Source organism: Peromyscus californicus, unplaced genomic scaffold (assembly GCF_007827085.1).
Source record: "Peromyscus californicus insignis strain IS unplaced genomic scaffold, ASM782708v3 Scaffold_4__1_contigs__length_199733344, whole genome shotgun sequence".
NCBI lineage: Eukaryota > Metazoa > Chordata > Mammalia > Rodentia > Cricetidae > Peromyscus > Peromyscus californicus.
Window position 1 is genome coordinate 4,706,869 of NW_026294562.1, and position 23,870 is coordinate 4,730,738.

A 23,870-nucleotide genomic window follows, 5' to 3' on the forward strand; every position below is an offset into this window, starting at 1 on the left:
TGAAAATGCCCTACAGGCTTGCCTCTAGCCTGATCTTACGGAGGCATCTTCTCAGCTGAGCCCCCTCCTCTACCCAGATGACTACAGCTTGTGTTGAGGTGACATAAAACTAGTCAGCACAAGCTGTATCTGACGTGTCCACGCATCTAATCCTCTCAGCTCCCCGACTGTTTTATTTCTTTGAATGTCTTCTAGAGACTTCCTATACCATACAATTCACCATTTAAGGCACATAGTTAGCATTTTCAGTGCATGCGCCGAGGGCTCCCACCAACCATCACTACACTGGATGGAGGAACTTCTTCTACCACCTAGCGGGGCAGTCTGTACTTTTAGCTGTCATCTAGATCTCAACTCTTCTCCTAAAGAGTCCTTTTGTGCGTGTGTGTGTGTGTGTGTGTGTGTGTGTGTGTGTGTGTGTGTACACACACGTGCGTGCATGCAAGTGTGCACACCTGTGCATGTCTGTGCAGCACGGAGCTGATAACCTGTATGTTCTTCCATTGCATCTGTTTTGCTTGTTGACATGGTGTCTCTCACTGAATTTGGAGCTCGTGGGTTGACCAGTGAGCCTGTCATCACTACCCAGTGCTGGGATCACACACCCTGCCACACCCAGCTTCCCTAGTGGGCACTGAGGATCCAGATGAGCACTTTACCCACTGAGCCACGCCCTCAGCCTGAGATTTGTGTTTTCGCTCCCACTGGACAGATGAGGGAAGCAGTAACTTCCCAGTAACAAAGTACCAGGAAGTAGTGGAGCTGGAATGAAACCCTAAATCCCCCCTAACTAGGAGGGGGGAGAGGGGAGGAGCCAGGCAGGGCCTCCGGGAAAGCACTAGCTTGGCTTCAGCAGGTAGAAGGAGAAATGCGGCAGGAAATATGGGTGGCTTGGTAGATAGGCGTCAGGTGACAGAAAACCCTGAGACAAGAAAACCAGCAACAAAGGGAGCTGCCGCGACAGCCCAGAGGTCACTTAGCACCAGGCTCGCTGACTAAGGTCGGTCCCCGGGACCCACATGGTAGAAAGAGAACCAGTCCCTCCAACTGTCCTCTGAGCTCTACATGCACATCACACCAGTGCATTCATGCACATAAGTGTGCACACACAAAATAAATACATAAATGAAATGAAAATTTAACTTAAAATTCAATAGCAAAGAGGTTGCTTTTGTTGTTGCTGCTTCTCATTATTACTATTTTAACCACGGAGAGTCGCTCAGTAGGAGTTATAAAAAGGTCTGAATGGGGGAAATGACTGGCCACCCCATTAGAGGAAGCCAGGATGACAGTGAAAACTCTCAGGAGGAGCATGGCTGGGTCCACCGCACTGAGGTCTGAACAGCCATGTCTGGAGGAGTAGGTAAACTGAACTTACATTTGCTGGCCACTGCAATCTTCCCAATGGTCTCCCTGCTCACATGGACTTCCTGAAGAGAGATGGATGGGGACACTGGGAGAGAAAAAAACAGAAGCAGTCATGACATGGAAGGATGGGAGATATTGTTGTCTCTACATCATGTGACCTAAACGAACAAAGCAGAGGGTAGATGTGGAGAAGTCCAACCGTCCTCTCTCAAAAATCACCAGAGAGCTGTGGCTGTGGCTTGCAGGGCTGGGGTGTGGCTCAGGGGTAGCACATGTGACCATATGTGTTTAGCACTCATTCCTACCCCCAAGCCCCAAGCATTGTGGATACTTACATGGATAGCATTTAAAAACCTCTCTACTTCCATGAAGTAACTTTGTTATTTATATTTGAGTAGCTTGTGGGAGAAAGTTTTATCATTGTTTGTTTTTAACACCAGATGGCTATGGAATGACTATGATCCTGAGGATTTCTGTCCATGATCATAACTGTGTCCCCTCTGGGTACAGCTCTTGGCTCAGTATCCAGGCACCTTCTTGCAAGGTTCTCAATCTGTTGCTGGGTAAAAAAGATATCACTGCCATAAAGCTTAAAATTCATGGAAGAGACAAATCCACAGAAGAGAACCAGGGCAAACATTCAAAAGGGGTACCCGAATGCTTATACATGCAAACTTACATGGCTAAATTTGGATTTTAAATATCATTGAGAAAGGATTCAACTGGGAATTTTCCCCACGATGGTGATACTGTAAATCAGTACAAAGCTTTCTAGAAAACAACGGGGCCACGTGAATGAGGCCTCATGAAAATGCTTCTATCCTTTGACCCTGTGGTATTGTAACTGAAAATAAATCAGGGGAAAACAGTTGTCCTGGGAGGGAAATGTGGGGTAAGATCCTCTCCTTCAATGTTCTTTGGGCTAGAGAAGGGCCAAAGAGATTACAAACAGACAGAAATAGTGAAAAATGTTGATATATTTACAATACAGTTAACATCCAAGAGCTGAAATGTTTGAGGGTAGCATGTTCACTGATAAGTTTTTTTGTGCTTTTTCATACTCAGTGGAATTATAACAGATTATGAGCAGTTAGAGATAATTTATAAATACTCTGGGGCTGAAGGTATAGCTAAGTGGTAGAAGACTTGTGTGCCAGCCACAAGGCTGTGGAGTCAATTTCTGGCACTCCAAAATTAAAGAAAACAAAGAAATGAACTCTGGAGGTGGGGATAACACACCAAAGGGTCTTGGGGCTGTTTTAGGATGACTTAACCTGAAAGCAGTGAGGAGGACACCCAGGGAACTCCTCTGAAAAACCAGCTCCCTTTGCAGCTTCAAAGCTTGGGTATCTAGTTGAAGAAGTGTGTATGGAGCTGCTGGACCGCTGGCAGCACGGGCAGAGGGAAGGAGCCAGGGAGGCAGAGCCTGGAGCAAGTGAACACAAAGGGTAGATGAGGCACCGTGACAGTGAGGAGCTGCTGGGACAGGGCAGAGGGGGAGCCGGGTGGGAAAGAGGAGTCCCATGGAACAGCAGCCTGGAGTCACAGGGTTTGCAACTGCCAGGAAACGGATCGCAGACAGACACTCAAGCAGCACAGTGGGCTTGGGAATGACGACGATGACACCAGCATGGGTGTCACTGGTCAGCCTGTTCACGCGGCACCGGCCAGGCTGGGTCCCTCTGCCTTCCCGGCTGCTCTCTATACACTAGGCTCCATGAACATCGCTCTGGTCTCCGTTGTCCCTTCCTCTATGTTTCAGCAAACAGTCCCTGTTTCCCATCACCCAGCACTGAGCTCCATAGTCCCAGGCTATGGGGTACCAGGTCTAGGACAGGCTCTCTGCTGCACTGCACTGGAGACCATCAAGGACTGTCAACTCATGCAGACTGCCAAAGCTTATCCCATAATCCCCTGGGACCTCAGCTCCCTGGAAATTCCCAAGCCTAGGAACGTGCCCCGTCTTCCATGCTCACAGAGCTCTACTCTCCACCTGAACTCTAGACACTAAAGTTCCCTGAAATAAGTCTGAGGTGTTTTTTTTTTTTTTTTTTTTTTTTTTTTTTTTTGTTTTGTTTTTTTTTTTTTTGGCTTTTCGAGACAGGGTTTCTCTGTGTAGCTTTGCGCCTTTCCTGGAACTCGCTTTGGAGACCAGGCTGGCCTCGAACTCACAGAGATCCACCTGGCTCTGCCTCCCGAGTGCTGGGATTAAAGGCGTGCGCCACCACCGCCCGGCAAGTCTGAGTTATTGACAAAGAGCCCAGTAGCCAAAGACTCTTCATAACCACATAACAAACACAGAAGTACTCAGCACTTTTAAAGACTTTGCAGGAACCCCAAACTCACCTCCCTGAGACAGGAACTGATGAGATCCATGACCAGTGCCCACCTGTTAAGCACATCACTGTGCCCCTCTGCATCATGTGATGAAGAGTCAGAGCAAGTGCCAGGATTTGGGTGAGCCTATCTTCAGTCTGAGCGGCACTCTCGGTGCCTTTTGCAAACCCCTTTGTGATGCTACAGATTAGGAATAGGGTGATTGACTATAGCTGCGTCTAACCAAGTCAGCAGCCTCTTCTAAAGACTTTCCGCTAAGGTCCCAGAACTTTACTCTCCTGGTGGGTGGGTGGTGCTAATACACAGACAATCCTGAGAGCCACGGATGAACTCACTTGCTCACTCACTCACAGAGTCTTCCACAGTCCTGTCTCCTGAGAGGACCCACAGTGATGGAGCCAGCTCAGAAGTCAGGAGGCCTGGGTGTCAGTTCCAGCCATACCACCTATATCTGTGTCCCCTTGGTCAATGACATGGCCTCTTCCATGGAATGCTGGACAGATCAAGCATGTGAACAGGTGGGACAGGGTCTCAGGAGGGAAGCACCATCACAAGACAGAGCAGAACTCAGGCTGGGGAAGCTGACCAGAAACCTTATTTAAGCCTTGCTCCTCAAGAAGGCTCAGTATACACCAGCCCCTAGGCCATGAAGACAAGTGAGATAGTATGCCTCCCTGGCTTGGAGATGGGACAGAGTGGGTTGGGCAGCCTGTGTCTTTAGCCTTGTTCGTGGGAGACAGGAAGGAGGTGACTGGAGTCAACTCCGTAGACAGCAAATGTCTGCTCTCTGAAATGCAGGCTAAGGAGGATCATGGTCTTAGAGGCTTCAGTCCCATACCTCAGCTTTGCAGCAGAGCACCCAGGCTGGCCTTCCACAACTGAACTGTCAGTGCACTTGTTCCGGGATGATTGTCTACAGACACACGGGGTTCTCCCCACTATCTCAGTTCATCCCTCAGAGAGGCTGGAACTCAGGGGCAACTCAGGAGGCTAAGGAAGGAGACTCTGGTCTCTCAGTCTACTTCCGGAGCATGAGGTCCTCTTTGAGGCACAGAGGTTATCCAGTGATGAGGATGCCATCAGCTACAGAGTCCTTCCCTGTGGAAGCCATGCACTGTCAAAGTCACAGAAGCAAACTCTGTGTCGGGTACTACAGGGCATAGGCTCTGGGTGAACTGACACAATCTGGGAGCCCAGAGGAGCTGTGCTGGGTAAGAGATGGACTCAAGTTTACCCGGGTGACAGTGACAGACAGGATGGGGTGGAGACGTGATCTGGGCAGAGTGGCCACCAGGAATCGGAACCTCTGTGAAAAGGAGAAAGTAAGGATGCAGAAGGAGACCTGCCACAGAGGACTCACAGAGCAGAAAGTCACTTAGAAGCTCTTGGTGGGGCCAGATGTGATCGATTTGTACACTGATAAGGCTGCTGTTGGAGGATGGCATGGAGGGGCCAGGTGGACCCGAGCAGATCATCAGGAGGCAACTGGAGGAGTCCAAGCTGAAGATGATCGGGTCTAGGCTAGGGAGGCTGCCACACAGTGGAGACTTAGATTTAAGAGACTATAAAAGCTAAAATCAGGGCTGGGAGATGACTCAGTGGGTGAGGTGCTTGCTGTTCAGGCACGAGCACCTGAGTTTGGATCCCCAGGCCTCACATACAAGCCGGGAGCAGTGTGTGTGTGTGTGTGTGTGTGTGTGTGTAACTCCAGTACTGGTGGTGGACACAGGACAACCCCAGCGGCTCACTGGGCAGCCCGCCCAGCTGCAAGGGTGAGCTGTGGGTTCAGCGGAAGACCTGGCCTCAATAACTGAAGTGGAGAGTGACAGGAAGACACCAGACATCAACCTCTGGCTTGGGCATTTGCTCGCACAGGCAAGCATACCCCTTCTCTTCTCCATACACACAAGCATCTTTTCCAAAAATGAAGTTAAAGTCGGTGGGATTAGAAACAAACCAAACCCTCAAAATTTACAGCCCCCCACAAAACACCTTACCCATGGAGAAGAGGAGTATGCTGACAGCTGGCAGAAACAGAAATGGAGGCATGTTGTCAGACCTAAAGGGCCAGGAAGAGAAAGCAGATATCAGCCCTGAGTTCTGTGACCGGCTCCAGGATGTCTTTACAGATGTACCCAGGAACAGGGCACTGGAGGCCTCAGTGTGGTCATCACAGCCTGGAGAAGGCAAGTGTCCCCAAACCATAAAGGCTTTCTCCAAACACTCTAACCTTAAACAGCCGTCTGACATATTTCCAGATATCATTCCTGCCTCAAATCCAGTCAAGGTCTCCACAGCTTTTGGGAGAGATTTTCTGTTTAAAGAGTCCTCATTCTCCGCCCTGCAGGATCCCAACAGGCCATGTGATCCCTTTTAAAGTGATTCCCTCCTCCACTTCTCCAAAAGCAAGCAAGGTGATGGCTGGAATTGAACACCCTCATTTTCTGAATTCTCTAGCAAGTCAGGAAACCTCTCTCCAGCTACTGAGATTGTGTGCAGAGAAAAGCTGCATGTCCTTGTTTCTCTTCTGTTGCTGTGACAAAACACCATGACCAAGAGCAACCTGGGGAAGAAAGGGTTAATCTGGCTCTCATCATTAAGGGAAGCCAGCAGGAATCTAGAGGCAGGAACTGACACAGAGACCAAGTTGCTTCCTGGCTTGCTCAGTTTCCTTTTTATATAATACAGGAAGGACCACTTGCCTAGGGATGGCACCACCCACAGTGGGCTAGAGCCTCCTACATCAACCATTAATCAAGAAAGTGCCCCCATGTACTTGCCCACAGGCCAATCTGATGGAGACATGTTCTCAGTTGAGGATCCCTCTTCCCAGATGACTCTGGCTGTCAAACAAACAAACCCCTGCACACTCAGTGTTACCAGAGCAGAGGCACCAGGAGAGTCCCAGGTACCATCAAGGGAGAAAGGCAGCTGGGGAGGCTGTTGTCCAGCTGAGAGGGGCTCACATGATTCCAGATCCTGGGTCTGCCAGCAAGACAGGTGCGGGACTTTCAGCATGTATTTCCCCTTATGCCCTATACTGGATGTGGGACAGGCCCCCAATGCCAGTGGAGGAATGAGGCATGTGGAGGAGGTAGTAGGATAGAGACAGTGTGGGACTCCGGAGAAACTTCCCAACGCTGTCCGATTCCTTAGCTTCAACGTGGTTTTCTGGGTTTGCAGTGTCTGACCCTGAGCATGCACAGAAGCCAGGGGTGCAAGCCTATGCAGGATGTAAATGATGTTTCCGGAAACACATTCCCAGCTTGCTGGGAGGTTATGGGAGGTTCCTGCTTACTGGGGCACCAGGAAACACGGGGCCCTCATTCTACAGCACAGGACTAACCTAAGCAACTTCACCGTGCCCTATTTATGTGCCTCTGCTTGCCCAGCTGGGCGTTTTCAGTATCCTACCTTTCTGCTCATTAAGACAAAATTTATGTTGGCACTCTGCAAATGGGAACTGCATGGAAAACAGTTTCCACAAATGGTGGTCACATGGCATCTCTCTCGCCTGTCCCCTCTTATCACACAGCCCACACAAAAACTGTCCTGTGATCTGACTGTTTTGATTGCCAGGTGCCACCAGGGATGGTGTCTTGGTCTCTGGAGAAGCCCTGACACTGTATGCCTGGTACATAGAAGGGAAGTCACATGCTTGGGTCAGTACCTTCAGGTCATCTGCAGGGGGCTGGAGGGAACCCTTCAGGGTATCTCGGTGTTCATATGCTCACTGAACTTTCTTAGACTAAGATAAAAGGAAGGATTGCTGTTGCCAAACTGGTGAGCTGTCCTCCGCCATTCTGCAGAGTCCCATTAGCGCCCAGACTCTTCCCGCCCAATCGTCACACATATCCAGCTTATTCTCGTCTCATTACGTATCAAAACATTCTTACAATGGTAGCTAAACAGTCAAACCACTGCTCTATGTCAAGCAAAGAGTTAATGGGATCTGTCTGTATTGCCCTGGCTGTCCTTGAACTCTTGGGCGCGTGTGTGCCTCGGCCTCCTGAGTAGCTGTGACTGCAGGTGTACACCATGTGCAGCTTAGAGAGGTTTTTAGTAACGATGAACTCTGCGGTAAAAATCAACAACTACTATTACCCAGGAAACCATCACAGGCTGCCATCAGGCTCCCCATATTTGGGTCTTCTCTCCTAACCCTCCTAGGCAGCCACTGAGGGTCTATCATCCCCATTACAGATGCCGCATTACAGGGCTGGTCAGTGAATTGGAGTCCATTCTAGCCTCCCAGTGAGCTGCTCAAGCCACCACCTTCGGGATTCTGGGGAAGACTCTAGAAGAACGTTGAGCAAGGAAGAGCTACTGGGCAGCAGGCCAACAGGGGCACTGGGGCAGAAATCTGGGACCCAGAAAAAAGCTATGAACTATGGGGTGGGACGGAGGAAGAGAATCCTAATTACACACTTGACACCCTGAATCGATTCCTTTGGCAGTTTGTACCAGCTGGTACCTGCCTTCAATTCAATAGTACTGGAGCACATGGTGAGATTTCCAGGGCCTTGTGCATTCCTGTTGACGATCTGCAAGCCAGAGGCAGGAGCTGACCCTGGGTGCAGACCCACCTTGCCAAGCCCTTTCCATTACAGAATGCCTTGCTTACTGCCTCCTCCTGTTCCATTACCTATGCTCACCACACGTGTTATTCCTGGCTTCCAGGCAGCTCACAGATGGACTCAGAGGCTGCACCCCATTTCCCCATCTGATTGCTACACCTTTGCAGCACCTGCACCAGGTGAGTGAGGTCTGTTGCTAAATCATTCCATTGTATACACACTAAGAATTGTATTTCTCAGACACAGCAAGGAACAAAAGCCAAAGCAAGGCTGCTTTTTAAAGACCATCACCAAGGGCAGCTTTGCAGGGTGGTGCCCATCTTTCCCCATCATCAGATATGAAGAGTGCAGGAAAAGGAAGACCACTTCCACCTCGTTAGAAAATAAAACTTCTTCCACAAATATCAGTGTTCCCTATAAGCCTTCCCCAATCTGCAGGAAGGAAACCTGAGTTCTTTCTAACAGTCAATGCCGGAACAGGGAGACTGGAGTCGGAGGACGGCTCCAGGGTGCCCAGGACGCCCTTGCTGTTTTCTGCTCTAACAATCACCTTCCTTGTCTTTCACATAAAATATCTTTCTCAGGCCCAGAGACCCAAGACAAGAGGACAATTTTTTTTCCTAGTATGATACGCTAGAGAGAGCTCCTCCTGCCCTCCCTTTCCCCCTCTCCCTCCCTCCCTGCTATCTCCTCTGTCTGTCTGTTTTAGACAGGGTATTGCTATGTTCTTAAGCTTGGCAGGAACTGCTAAACTCAAACAATCCTCCTGCTTCAGTCTCCCGGGTAGCTGGGACCACAAACATGCGTCACCATTCCCAGCTAGGGAAAACATTCTAAGGCTTCCTAGGAAAGGCAGTGCCCTCCTTAAAGAGAGCCAGCAAACCTTCAGTCTCACAGGCAGCAATCAGCAGGACAGGATGAACAATGGTGGTGTCACCAGAGAGTCCCTGGAAGACTGGACATATCACAGAGGCTCCCAGTCTCTCCACATCTGCTAAGATGTTTGTAGATCAAACAGCTCGAGGCTCACCTGGCTGTTCTACATCCTTCAGGACTCGTGCTCTGTAGAGCTGTAAACCCGGGGGAACGTGGAGGTGAGGAACAACACACAGGCTATTATGTCTGGAGACTGGATTCCAGCCCAGCTCTGCTTGCAGCAGGTAGGGCTTGGCCAACACCGACCCCATCTCAGTGCTTACGTCTGTACGATGGTTATAACAGTGAGACAACATGAGAAAAACCTTGTTGAGAGGAAGTTCATTTTCTACCTGATGTTAAGAGATCCTGACACTCAACCCACCAATTTCACTCAACAATATTCAGTCCTGTAGGGTTCGTGTGAGCACATCCATTTCCACAGAGGAGGAAACAGCCTGGGAGAAGGTAGGACCTAAGGTCACAGAACTAGCAAACTGCATACCTGGGGTCCAGCCCAGGTCCTCTCGGCCATGTCAGGACAGGTGCAATATCTAGGTGGAGTCGAACAAGCATTAATAGGCCCACAAGAGACCTGAGCATGAGCCGTTCTGGTAAATTCTTTCACTTCCGCCTCTCAGCTCTCTTCTCTCTATAATAGAGGTGACACTATCCACCTCTTGACCTGAGAAGGTTGGCAGGATGCCACAGAACCCGGTTCAAAGGCCCCCTCAGGCGAAGGCTACCCTTCCTAATTACAGATTAGAGGAGCCCCGGTAAAGAGCAGCAATTACTAACACAGACAAGCAGACCGACAGCAGCAACTGTAACTTTTTTGGGGTGTGTGTGCACAGCTGGAGGAGAAAAAGGCCTCATCTAGGCTGGGCTGAAGACGAGAAGGCAAACTGAGGCAGAGACTTCAGTGTATTCAGCTGTTCTAGGAGCAGCATCCCAGGTGCCAGACAGCAAAATGCAGACACGGCGACCCCTCCTGCGTGTCCCTTTGGTGGCCGTGTGCGGATGACACAATGGGCATTCTAAAGCAGTCTTACTGGGGGAAAATGTTTTTAATCGGCAGTTCTATCACAGTCCTGTTGCAGAACACTGGCTTTCACCCACGCCCTCTCCATCAATAGCTGTGATTTCCTACAACACAGCCTCAAGATCCAGCCTGTCGTGCTCACCATAGGAGGGTCACGGGGTCAGCACACCTTCACCTGAGCTCTGAGCCTGTCCCTCCTGCAGCTTCCTGCCTGCTGTGTATAAGTCTACTCCAGAGATGAGTGACTCCGTCTACTCTGGTACGGGCAAGTTGCCAGGGCAAGACTTCATTCTGTGAGGGAGTCCAATAGACTCCTTGGTCTGTCTGGACTTTGGAGGAAGCAGGCTTTGGAATGTTACCGTTGCACTATCTGGGATGAGTCGACTTTTGTCCGTATCTCCCCAGGAAAAGCTCTTACAGCACCTCCCGACTACAGTTTTTTTATTTTTGGTTTTGTTTTTTAATTTACCATGGTGCACAGTGCACAAGTTTATAGCCCTCTGTTCTGAAGCCTTTCACTCTATTGTTGTCACTCCCACTAACACGACGACAGGAAACGTCATTTGTCCAAAGGGAATCACTAAGCACCTGCCCTGGCCCAGGACTTCCAGGTGTCAGACGATGAAAATGTTTGTAACTGTGGTACAGTTAACAAAGGCATTTTCTTTTTAACCAGGCACCCAGCCCCAGCGTCATCACGGCCCGCCAACCATGGCCTTCTCATGAAGTTCCTTAAAAAGCCAGGAGTGGAGACCTCCGTGTGTGTTAGAGACAGAAGCAGCCCATCTGAAAGGCTGTTTACTGTATGATTCAACCACATGATGTCTGGGAAAGGATAAATGATGAAGATAGCTAGCATTAGTAATGCCATGGGCCTGGGGGAGGGAGGGATGAAGAGGCAAAGCGTGGACAGTTTTTTAGGCAATAGTGAACATTTGTCCAAATATATAGAATGTGCTACAGCGAGTCCTGAACTAGGGAGTTTGGAGGCTCCCACTGTGGTGGGGGATGATAGTAATAGGGCAGGCTGGGGGGGGGGCAGGAAGTATATGCAAAGTCTTTGTACCTCTGCTCAGTTTGCCGTAAACTTAAAACTATAAAACTATAGTCATTTTTTTCCATCAGTCCAACCATAGAAACATGGACCTCTGGTTGGCTTGTTTCACAGCCTGCTGAAGGCAGGGGTGGGGTGGAGCGGCTTGGCCTTAAGCTCTGGCTGGTAGACCCAAACCAGATTTGATGAGAAATACTTCCTTGATGGATTTTCAGGCACTCTGGGATGATGAGGAATCCCTCTGTGTCCCTGGGATTTGCCTGAGAATCAAGTCTGGGAAATTCTACAATCCCAGAAGGTGGCTTTCAGCTAATGTCTATGAAGGAAGAGCAGGGCCTGAGGAGCTGGGTGACAAGTGGCAGGAGTTGAGTCTGGCTGCCCCACCTTCTGGCCGTTGCCAACAGCAGATTCCCCTTTGACTTGTCCTATTTTTTTCTCAATAAGGACATTTCTGAGCAAAACAGACCTTGAGGTTTTGGGACTGAATCTATAAGCATCCAGGGGGTCTCAGGTTTATTTAATCAAGAGAGCTTATAGTAGAAGTCATACCACTGATAATTACTCACTCTCCGGAGCGGGGGTCCCCCTTAGAAGTCTAGGCTGAAGTAGACAATGCTGTAAGCAAAGGCAGCGAGGTGCCAGCGTCCCCTTTCTTCTCTCTAGTGCCCAGATTTTTAAACTTCAGGTTTCCAATGTGCCGAAACCCTCCCACTTTGTCTCAGCAGGCCATCAAGGGCCTGGTCCAGGGCAGGCTGGTGAAGGGGCAGGGGCAGGGGCAGAGCTGTGCCAGCTGTTTGCTGCGGGGAGCTGGAAGGTGGACAAGTCCCCCGCATGTGCATTCTGCGAAAAGCCTAACCCTTGCCCTCTCTCTGAGAGCAGCGAACCTCCCTCGAGTTCTTCTGCAGCGACTTCTTTGGGAGGACGAGGTTGCCTGGTTTGGAAAAGCGCGAGGAAATGCTGTATGTAGCATGTGTGCTTACAGTGGGGCACACATTCCCAAAGCTTTTATTCAAAACTACAGCCCGTTCCACGGCCGCCAGGGAAGGGGTCCCCGCGACGGCTCCAGGCAACTCGGGTTTTTCCACCCACAGCCCCCGAGCCAGCACCCCTTACCTGGTGCGGCGCCGGGTATGCTCCGGGATGGCGACCTTCCCGGCAGGCCGCTCAGGTGCGCGCAGACAAAGCGAACAAAGCCAGCGGCGCTCGGCGCGGCAGGTAGGGGCTCCACTCGCAGGGGTGCGCCCCGTCCGCCCCACCCCGCCCCGCCCCGCCCTGTTCCGAGGCGTGGGGCTCCCATCCGCAGAGCGCACAGCTGCTCCGCCGGCGGCGCAGGCTGGGTTCGGGCCGGGGGAGGTGGGGGGGTTCGGCTCGCAGCCACGTGGGACACCTGGGTCTTTCCCTGCTTAGGTGGTGCTGGCTGCTCCGGAGCAGCCCGTGGGCGTCCCAGGCATTCGGCGGAGGCATAACCGCTGCTCTCGGGAACCGCGCCCGCCTCGCCGTTCGCCCTACCCAGCGACCCGCAACCACAGCACCGTAAACACATCCGTACGACCATGGTCACAGCGCGCGCTGGCTGCTCTGCAGGTTTTATCGATCCCACTAAGGGAATGTTGACTTTGGCATCGTTTCTGTTTGTCATGGCTTCTGTCTTTTGCCAACCTGCCTGTTATTGCAGTTGGGTAATTATCAGACCGTTTGGCCAGCATTCTCCTTTTAACTTAGAAGGTGCCTGGTATTTAATTCAAGTGTTACTGAACAAAACGATGTGCCTTCTGGCAGGTACTCTGAGCACATAAACTCTCAATCATTTTCATACATCAAAATTATATAGTGTGTGCTCGTTGGAAAAATTAAAAAATAGAAAACAAGAGAAAGCAAATTTAAAAGTCACTGCTGTTCAGCTGCAGGTCACTGGAAAAGACTGGCATTTCCTCTTACAAGACTTGGTTCATTCTGTTGATACGTGATTGTCCATATCCACATTGTTTTGTTTTTCAAGACAAGGTTTCTCTGTGTAGCCCTGGCTGTCCTGTACACTTTGTAGACCAGGTTGGCCTCGAATTCACAGAAATCTGCCTGTCTCTGCCTCCCAAGTGCTGGGATTAAAGGCTGGCTTGAAGTCTCAAGATCAACATTGCAATTAGGTAAGTTTGTAGGGCCACCCAATTACATCTGGAAACTAAGTAAATTCCTAGGCTACAATTTATATACAATTCAAGGATTACATTTTAAACAGCTGTGTTTGCATGTATGCAAGTGCCTCATGCAAAGTCATAGGACGATCTAGGGGGAGATTTATCCTTCTACCATATGGGTTCTGAAGATTGAAATCACATTGGCATGCTTGAAAGTGTCTTTACCCACTAGGCCTTGACCAAAGATCTTTATTTTTTTTTTTTTAACTTATTAACAAACTGCCTTCCAGGAAGCTGGCCTATTTTCTGCACCCTTCCCCACAATTCCTGTAAATGCCGACCTGGCAGGTAAATACCAAATTTTGTATTTTACACCTTTTGGGGGTGGGGGGGAGTCGAGACAGGGTTTCACTGTGTAACAGCTCTGGCTGTCCTGGAACTTGCTCTACAGACCAGGCTAACTTCATATTCACAGAGGTCCACCTGCCTCTGCCTCTCAAGTGGTGTGATTAAAGATGTGAGCGACCACACCTGGCTTTTCACCTCCTTTTTAACATTTGTTGCATTTCATTCTGTAGTTGTCAGCTGGTTTCCAACTCTTCCAGCCAGACAGCTTTCAGGGATGTTGCAAACTTCCTGGAGAGGGAGAAAGGGTTTTTGGTTTTTTTTTCCTCTTCACTCAATCCATCCCTTCCATTAGCATTTACTGGAGCACACAAAGGTAAAAACAGCATCACTCCTAAGTAGTTCTGAGAACACCACGAGCATTGTCACGGTGTGGATTTGCCTCCTGAGTACACCACAGGCTGTGTGAAGGTGAGAGTCGTCTCTGCCTCTGAAGGCACACGTGGACTTTTGAATGTTTTAGTGGCTACAGAAAGATGAACTCCATCTTAATATTAACCCCCAAGTCCCAAGATCTCAACATGTAATCAGTGCATACTGTACTGAGCCTACATGTGGCAAGTAGCCTGTGCTGCTCCAGACAGTAGCCCAGAGGAAGTCACCGCTGACATCCTCCATCTCCCTGAACTTCCGTCTAGTCATGCTTATCATGGAAAAGCCCTATTTCAACTCTGGGGATCCCCTCCCCTCTTCTTTTTTTACCTAATTGGGGTCACTTCACATTCCACCTCATGACTAAAACGTCAACACAGGTTGGGAATACAGCACTTGCCTGTGTGTGTTCTATCTACCACACCAAACACCCACACACAATGCTAGCCTGGCTCAGAAGCAACAGTTGCTGCAGACTTTTCACCACAGTCTTGCCCAGAGGCTTTGAGGATTAATTCGAGGGGTTCAGTGGAGAAGTCACTAGCCCAGGTACAGCTGCTTGGCACAATAGTCCCTCCCTCCCTCCCTCCCTCCCTCCCTCCCGATTTGTGAGTTATTCTGCAGGACATTATCCAAAGTTCATGAGCTCTGCTCCAGGCTTTCTTTGCCTTATCTTTTTGGTCCCAATGCTTAGTTATTTACACAGAGTAACTGCTCCTTTTTGTTTTTGTATTTTTTGAGACAGGGTTTCTCTGTGTAGCACTGGCTGTCCTGGAACTCACTCTGTAGACCAGGCTGGCCTTGAACTCAAAGACCCACCTACCTCTGGAGTGCTAGGATTAAAGGTGTGCACCACCACTGCCCAGCTGCTCTTTTCCTGTATGATTTCACCAATTGCCCTGTAGTGTTTCAGCTGCACACTGTACACACACAGCTGTGAGTTCTAAGCAGAGACGAGTGAGAACTTCACCACTCTCGAGACTGGTGTGTGGTGGAATGACCATGGCTTTGGGATAGCATCTCAGTGCTCCCCAGCCATCCCTGCAGCCTGTTGGTTTTCTAACATGGAAACAATGCTTCACCTTTGACCTCCGGATGGTAGAGGGGTGTCATCATTCCTGAATCTGTAGCACCCCATCCTAATTTTTCACCTCCATGATGAAAGCACACTTGATGAAAGGGGAGAGAGAGGCAAACTCAGGCCCACTGAGTGGCCCATCTGGAGCGCTTTGGAGCAGTGAACGATGCGGTCTGGCCACGTCCCCCAGGACCCCAAGGGAACCGGTGCAGTGCACCTCAGGGGCTGCAGGTCAAGCCAGCGAGGTGAGGCTGAGAACAGGAACAACAAGGCTGTGGTGGGGACTCTGGGGGCAGAAATGGCATCATCTCAAAGGCCCCCTTGAGTGAAGTCACACATCTCAACTTCTTAAGGTGGGGAGAGGAGCTGTGCTGTATACACAGGTACCTTTGGAAAGGTGACTTTTAGCTCAATCAAGTAAAGTTTCTACAAAGACAAAGGTTTGAGTCTGCCAACACTCCATCAGCACTCAACGGCCAGCTCTTCCACCACACTGGCAGTACTTGGCTGTGGCCATCTCTCCACATCACCTGGATCATCCACTTGCTTTCAGTTCTCACAAGTGTCTCAAGGACAGACAGCTGTACACCTTGGAGAGGGATACACCTGACTTGTAACAAGCTCTAGGGGCTCTCATGCCCTGGAAGGTTCTCACCAGAGGGGTGAGCACTGTTACCACCACAGAGTTTTAACACTTTTGGCATCACCTGAAGGTCAGAGTTAAAATCAAGTTCTGGGAAACAACTCAGGTTGGGCAGCTACAATCCTGCCTGGAGCCAGTTTTAGGATGTATGAAAGCCATGGTGGCTTCCCTGGGGAAGATGACCGGAAGGTCTACACGGTAACTTCAACCATGTGAAAAACTATGAGCTAGCGCCTGCCTCAGAGCCTCTGCCCAGCTCGCCCAGCAGGGCATTGTGCCTACTGCTGGTCCCACCTGCCCAAGTCAGGCAGGTGTGCTGGTGATGAGCCCAGAAATACAGAGAGCAAGATGCTTCCAGTGGGCAGACTCACAAGAACTTCAGTCCTGTCAGGAATTTGGTAGTAGACTCTAGACCAGTCGTTCTCAACCTCCCTGACGCTGTGACCCCGTAATACAATTTCTCCTGCTGCGGTGATCCTCAACCATAAAGTTATTTTTGTTGCTACTTCCTAACTACAATTTTGCTACTGCTATGAACCATAAATCTGTTCTCTTAGGCAACCCCTGTGAAAGGGTCATTTAACCCCCTCAAAGGGGTTTCGACCCACAGGTTGAGAACTGCTGCTCTAGATGAATCTAGATAGGATTCATTGTATATAGTAGAGCAAAATTTCACGAGTATTAATCACTTCCACTCCCAATTTTGAGGCTTTGACAATTCTAAGCAGCTACAGAAATAGAATCCCGAGAAAACAAAGTGCGTATGAGTAACTCTCCTACGTGAGGCAGTCCTTTAATCCACCAAACGGGCCTCTTCCCTGGAGTCTAGACACTTGTCAGACCTCTGTGTCCAGAAGGCCACCTATTGATGGAGACATGGTCTCTGTTTTAGTACCCTCAGCAACGTTTTTACATGAAAGTTCTAGTTGATGGAAGAGCTGACACACATTGCCAGTAAATAAAGAAAAAAATAACAAGTCCACTCACACCAGTTCTTACCCATCGACTCTGAGCTGGAGATGTCTTCTTAGGTTGCCACAGTATGATAGGAAACCGTGGACAATTGCATCAGAAACTATAGGGCCGTCAGGAAGATGTTGACTCACAATTCTGCACATGGGCGAGTTTAGGAAAATCTCATCATGAGATATGAGAAAATAAATGTGCTCTCAGTTTTTGAATTTAAATTGGTAACTGAATTTGTGTCTCAGAAAATAGTAAATTATTTCTAGAGCAGAAGTCCAAATGGCTACAAACTAGTCAGAAAACCGCAGAAGAGTACATGGAGGGCAGGAGCAGTGGTTGGAGCTCATGAGCACACTCCACAGCCAAGACAAGAAGGGTGTATGTCCTTGGAACAAGCTGCAAGCCACAAGACACAAAATGGGAGCACACAACTCAGAAGCAAAGGAACCAAACCGCATTTATTAGGGGAAGAGGCAGAGGATGACAGGGAGTCTCACTGGCAAATGTCTGAAGGTGCAGACAATGCTGAAGCCCCTCTATCCACCAACTAGACCTATCCAATGCTACCACCAACTTATTTTCTTCAACACTTTCACATAGCAGGAGATGCTAGAGCTGGGACCTTAGCTCACAGGTAGAGCACTTGCCTAGCACATGCGAGGCTCTAGCTTCCATACTCAGTGGAGCGAACACACACAGACTTAGTAGAAGGCACCTCACACCCTAGTCTCCTCGTAAACTGAGAAAGCATCCAACTGTGCGGCCCATGCTGGCCTTGAACTTAAGGTCTTCTTGCCTCATTCCCCTCAAGGCTGGGATTACAGGTATGCACCATCACGCCTGGCTATTCTATGAATCTCTCATGTGAGATTCATGTATTTCGTGGAAAGAACTGGGGGGGGGGGGGGGGGTGGACCAACCCAACAGAACAAAGTGAAGCAAGTCCAGGTGGAGAGAGCTGAGGTCACTAAAGGGAGAGGAGGAAACAGTTCAGTAACAAAACAGAAGGCGGCGCTCTCTCTTGTCTAGCTTTTGCTGTTTCTTCCTCCTGAGTGCTCATTTCCCAGAGACGCTGCTGCTTCTGAAAGAGAAGAATCCACCATCATTATGGTTCCATAAAAAGCACCGTGGCTCACAAGTTTTAAGTACAAGCACACCAAGTACCTGAACTGACATTACATAAATTTAGAGTATACCTGTCAGATAAAACACTAAACACCACAACAGTGTTTAACTTTTACAGATATTGGCATTAATCAGAGAAAATTATACTCTTTCACAAACATACAATGAAGCCATCGGAGCTCTTTCCAAATATAAAAACAAAATTTGTATTACTTATCTCTTTAAAAAACATATTACCACTTCTATTTAGGAAATTTAAAATTGAGTAACCCCTTTTTATGTAATTATATAATAATTTGTAGACAGGGTCTTGTTAGACCAAGTTGCCCTAACACTCACAATCACCTTGCCTCAAGTCTCCATGACTGGCATTATAGGCATAATTACTAAAATAATAATAATTATTATTAAAAACGACAACAACAAAACAAGTTATTAGAGTCTCAGTTGTTTTTTTTTTTTTTTTTTTTTTTTTTTCAAGACAGGGTTTCTCTGTGTAGCTTTGGTGCCTGTCCTGGATCTCGCTCTGTAGACCAAGCTGGCCTCGAACTCACAGAGATCTGCCTGCCTCTGCCTCCCTGAGTGCTAGGATTAAAGGTGTGCGTGCACCACCGCCCAGCAGAGCCTCAAAATTTTAAACACATTTCTCTACTTGTAGGAAGATTAGGGTGAGAATAAATATTCAACTGTATTTTTCATCAAAATGAGAACAAAATGTATGATCCCTGAGGTTCCCTCCTAACTCCATGCTCTGCAGATCTGGACTAACCCAGGAAGAGGCTGTAGCCCAGCACACACACACCGCAGCCTGAGATGGCTCCTCACCTTAAGCTCTAAGACCCAGTTTGCAGTGTGTGTGCATGCATGTCATGAACCTCTGCTTCCTCATCTAACAATAAGACTGGCTCTACTGTGTGTGTGTGCAGGTGTGTGTGTGTGCAGGTGTGTGGGGGAATATACAAGTGTGTGGGGGGGGCAGGGTCCGTGCATGCTGTGCCCACTGGTATAGAGTTTAGTGGATAGCCTCCCATGTCATTCTCCAGGTGCTGGGGGATGTCTTTCTGTACACTGTGAATATGTATTGCTCCCAGTGGTTAATAAATAAGCTACTCTGGCCTATGGCAAGGCAGCTTAGAGGCAGGCAGGAAATCCAAAGAGAGAGACAGGAAAGAAAAAGGCAGGGTGAGGGAGACGCCAGCCTGCCACATAAGGAACAACATGCCAGCAGACCAGTAAGCCACAGAACACATGGCAAAACATAGATTAATAGAAATGGGTTAATTTAAGACATAAGAGCTAGGTACCAAGAGGCCTGCCATAGACTATACATTTTGTAAATAATATTAAGCCTCTGAGTAATTATTTTATAAGCATCTGTGGAACCACAGGGCTGGGTGGGACCAGAGAAACCTCCTGACTACATCCAGGCTCTTGTCCACCTGTTTTACTCTGAAGCCAGAGGCTCTCACTGGCCTGGCACTGACCAAGTAGGTGAGGCTGGCAGCCATGGAGCAGCAGCCACGGTCTCTGCCTCCCCAGTGCCGGGACTCTAACAGCACACACCGCCTGGCTTGTTCTCTGCACTTCTGCTTCCTGTAAGGTGACCTGAGGACAGCCTGTGTCATGTAAGCGAGGTGCAGCCCAGTGTAAAGTGCTATGCTGTGTACTGAGGGGCGCGGGGGTGGGGTGGGGGGGAGACAGGGGACTAGTGTATGCTCTAAATCAAGCTTTTAAGGTACTCAGCCCTCTAATTTCCTACACAATTAAAAACACTAGTTTTATCTGAAATTATGTAAAGAGCATTCTTAGTATCTTTCTAAAGAAAGCTCACTGCACAGACCAATAGACAGAAGTACAAATGAGTTCAATGGTGATTAAATGGGTGTGCTTGGTGCTGGGCCAACTCCAGAAGCTTGTGTCACTCACAGCAGGTTCTTGTCTATCTGCTTAAAATCACCACTAAACTCAAGATTTTAAGTTCAAGCACACAAACCAGAAATCAAGTTTATGAAGACATTAAATCCTGACAGTGAGAAGTGTTGCTCTTGGCATCTGGCTTAGAGCTCAACTATGCTTCCTCAAGAATAAATACAACAAAGTCGGCCACATCAAAGCCATACAAGCACAGTTGCTCCAGAGGACCCCAGAGAGCCACTGCAGTGGCCTGCAAGGGCTCCGCCAGCGCTGCTCTTAGGCCAAGAGAAGGCCAGGGTAAGTAAGAAAAGCAGTTTCTTTTTGACCACAAGTTCCAATTGGCTGCTGGCTATAGAGTACTTCCTAGTGGCCCTGTTACAACGGGACCCAGACAGTGGAAAAGCGTGTGTGTAGGGGTAGGTAGGGGTGCTGGAAAGGAGCCAGAGCACATTCCTTCAATAGCGCAGTCAGCATGGCCTGCTCCATCAGTACACAGGCTGGAGAGGGTACCTGCTTCCCGTTCTTCTCCATCCTTACCCCCAGGGAAGTACTAATGTACTGCAGCAGAGTCCCAGTGAGGCCGGACACAGTCTGAGTCTAAGCTTCAACCCATGCCTGTCTTTACATACTGATAACGTGAGCAACTTCAAAGTCAGATCGTAAGAAAAGGCTTCCACACGTGGAGCCCGAGTCAGGTGTATTAGGAGTGCTGAGGAAAATCGTCTAGCAAGAACACTGGAGCAAACTAGGTCAGGGCACCCCAAAGAAGCACGGCCTCACAAGGTGCCCAGCTCCATCCTGGCAGCATGGCTGCAGGCATTCTATGGGCAATCACGGAAGGGGCAGAACATGAAACTTACTTAGCTTTTCAGCAGATTTTTCATCTCTATAAATTTATTTTGGTTGGTTGGATTGTTTAAGAGGAAGAGAAGAATCTGTTCATGTTTTTCAATCTACAGATGAAAAGGAAACAGTTAATTGACTTTCTCACATTGTTAGGAGTGCGGCTCCATGCGAGGGAACTGTACCCACCTGTTTCTGTAACTCCGTGCAGCAACAGTCCGTGCTGTGTGTTGTCTCTAAAAGCAAACAAGCAAAGCCAGTCACTGGGTCACATCAACAAGGAAACAGCAGTCCCAGACCTGAGCCAGCCTGCACCTGTCTGTGTCTGTGACTGAGCGTCAACTCCACACAGGACCCTCCCACTCAGCTGCTGTGTTCTGGACTCTACAGACCAACACTCCCCTCTGAAGAGGGGGTCTTCTGTGGTATGGGACCCCTTTAGGGTGGGGGTGGATGTGCCAAATGCCCATCTCATGGGATACCCGGAAGACTCAATCTCAAAAGCACAAGGAATTCTCCTGTTGATGAGGATCAAGGGGAACTGGAAGAAAGTGCAGGTGCAGTGTGTGACCACTCCAACGCTCTGGATCCTGACACCTGCAGCAACCCTGTCACTGACCTTAGGTCAGGCTGAACTGCCGTAGGAGTGCAGAGCAGGAGGGATGGGTGGAGGGGACTAAAGCCATGAGGAGTGAGACGGTGAGGACAACTCAAGCCAACCACGTGGGCCATGCATGTGTCTGCATGTTGTTTACTGCTTTTGAGAAGGTACCTAGAGGTGAGGCACATTTCCTTTTGGACGTGAGGTTTTCTGCCATGCTGCACATCAGCAGCTTCTCAGCTATGTTGATCACACCATTCTCAGAACACTTTTCAACTGACACTGTATGGACATTCTGTGAAATTCCCTTCACAGAAAGAACCACGCTCTGATTCAGCATGGTGTTTTTCAGCAGTTCCATCACTAACTGTGAACAGCTTCCATTCAATTCCGTCAGCCCTGGGAAGAGTAAACATTGTACTTATAAGCCAAATCATCTTTCTTACAGATTGTTTTTATGTGTATGAATGTTTTGCCTGCACTTATGTGTATTGTGTGTGCCTGGTGCCCATGGAAGTCCGAAGAAGGTGTTGGCTCCCGGAACTGGAGTTACAAATGGTTGCCAGCCACTGTGTACATGCAGGAAATGGACTCAGGTGATATTAACCACTGACCCATGCTGTGGATATTGTTCTGTATAAATAAAACACTGATTGGCCAGTGGCTAGGCAGGAAGTATAGGTGGGACAAGGAGAGAGGAGAATTCTGGGAAGTGGAAAGCTGAGTGGGAGAAACTGCCAGCCGCCACCAGGACAAGCAGCATGTGAAGATACCAGTAAGCCACGAGCCACGTGGCAAGGTGTAGATTTATAGAAATGGATTAATTTAAGATATAAGAACAGTTAGCAAGAAGCCTGCTACAGCCATACAGTTTGTAAGCAATATAAGTCTCTGTGTTTACTTGGTTGGGTCTGAGCGGCTGTGGGACTGGCGGGTGACAGATTTGTCCTAACTGTGGGCCAGGCAGGAAAACTCTAGCTACAGACCCATCTCTTCAGCACACAGGTGTCTTTTTCAAAGACCATATCTAGGATGTTATCTAATAAGATAACAAGCAGCATGGTTGCCGGCTTCAGTTGGTGTTAAACGTGCTGTAAGGCACCAAGCACACAAACTAGACACAATCTTGCCTCCATGTTCATACATGGTATAGAAACCAAGTATGCTCCAAGCAGTCAGTGGTCACTGTGAGGAAAGCTGTGTGAAGGGCACAGTCACAGGACAGGGCCACCTTAAGCATTCTAATTTTCTCTACACAAGTTCCAACTCAACAGCAGAGCACAGGCTGCTTTAGGAGCACAGTGAGGAGGCTAGAATGCTACCAGTGAACATCCCTGGCCCCTACAGGGAGCTGTGACAAGGTATCAAAAACACTGGTGAGTCACAGACCACCTGGGTTCACATCCTGCCACTTGCCACTAGAGCTTCACAATAGGGGGCAACACAACCCCAAACCTTGACACTCTGAAGGAAAGCCCCCCTCAAACAGAAAGATACACAGATTATGGTTTTCACTAGAATTAAAGAATAAAAGATACAAACTTTCTTTAAATACTGCCGCTGAGAAGTTACTTAGTGCCAGGCAAGCTTAAGATAATTTAGCTTGGGACCCCACTTGAACACACATAACCCCTCTCTTGAAGTATTGCATTTTGCAGCCTAGTTCTTTTACCTGTATGTACTGTGTATACATGTTCTCAGTAACCAACTCTTCCTTCTCTTGAACCCCATAAAAGGAGGCCTGCACAATAACCAGAGCCCTTGAGGGGTCTCACTCATGTGGTTCACTGTTATCTTGACAATGCTTCCCTCCATAACCTGCACTTTTGCTTGCTCCAAATAAAGTTCCCCTGAGTGTTCTGCAGATCAGTGTGAGACCTGAATCCCCAGCCCAGACCCTGACCACTGGTAACAATCGATATAAACCATTTTATTCAGACTTAGAGTTATAAAATATAAAGATCCAAAGTTCCACAGGCACAAGTCTGGAAAGCAACACAACTGTGTACCTTCAAGTGAGCATCTGATGATCTGGAAGGGGAGTTCCAGGTGGCTGGGGAGGACTGGCTGAACTCTGGAGAGAGGCAGGGTTTCGATGTTTCCATAATCTGCGTAGAGTACTTTCACGTCAGAGTCTGACATTTCCAGAACAATGGCCCGGTACCAGAGGTCATCACCTGAGAACACAGGAATCTTAGCCCAGCAGTCACAGTCCAGAGCCCTCCCATCCCTTGAGGTGGCTCTGTCTACAACACTTACAAGCTGACACCGAGACATCTAAACTAGAGTCCAGATTTTTCCTATGTTCCTTCCAAATCCCTCTATGGAGACTCAGAAATTTCTGCTTTTGTTTTTAACTAAAGAACAAGGAACATGAGAAGACAATGCCGTTCTGCAAGGTTGGAAAACACGTACAAATGCAAGAAGCTCATGGCCCATGGAGCTCACGCAAAGCTGGCTGTGAGGAAGCCAAGCTGTGTCACACGTGCCCTTCA

The 23,870-nt window shown here is 48.8% G+C and overlaps 2 protein-coding genes across 8 annotated transcripts in view; both read right to left on the reverse strand.

Annotated features, from left to right (window-relative positions):
* Vwa2 (von Willebrand factor A domain containing 2) overlaps positions 1–12,623 on the reverse strand; it is a 42,630-nt gene extending 30,007 nt beyond the window's left edge. Inside the window, exons 1-3 of one of the 3 annotated variants that reach the window (XM_052763430.1) lie at positions 12,407–12,622; positions 5,703–5,764; positions 1,379–1,453 (exon numbers count right to left, since the gene is read on the reverse strand). In XM_052763430.1, coding sequence (XP_052619390.1) covers positions 1,379–1,453; positions 5,703–5,754 — 127 coding nt within the window. In that variant the 5' untranslated portion in view covers positions 5,755–5,764; positions 12,407–12,622. Of the gene's footprint in view, positions 1–1,378; positions 1,454–5,702; positions 5,765–12,406 lie in introns of all 3 variants that reach the window. The other 2 variants (XM_052763429.1, XM_052763428.1) reach the window with 2 other exon arrangements.
* A 4,706-nt stretch (positions 12,624–17,329) lies between these two features.
* Tdrd1 (tudor domain containing 1) overlaps positions 17,330–23,870 on the reverse strand; it is a 46,027-nt gene continuing 39,486 nt past the window's right edge. For all 5 annotated transcript variants that reach the window (XM_052761400.1, XM_052761399.1, XM_052761402.1 and 2 more), the window contains 5 exons: positions 23,385–23,552; positions 21,547–21,774; positions 20,964–21,010; positions 20,792–20,884; positions 17,330–17,973 (listed from right to left, as the gene is read on the reverse strand). In XM_052761400.1, the coding sequence (XP_052617360.1) occupies positions 20,792–20,884; positions 20,964–21,010; positions 21,547–21,774; positions 23,385–23,552 (536 nt within the window). In that variant the 3' untranslated portion in view covers positions 17,330–17,973. The remainder of the gene's footprint in view (positions 17,974–20,791; positions 20,885–20,963; positions 21,011–21,546; positions 21,775–23,384; positions 23,553–23,870) is intronic.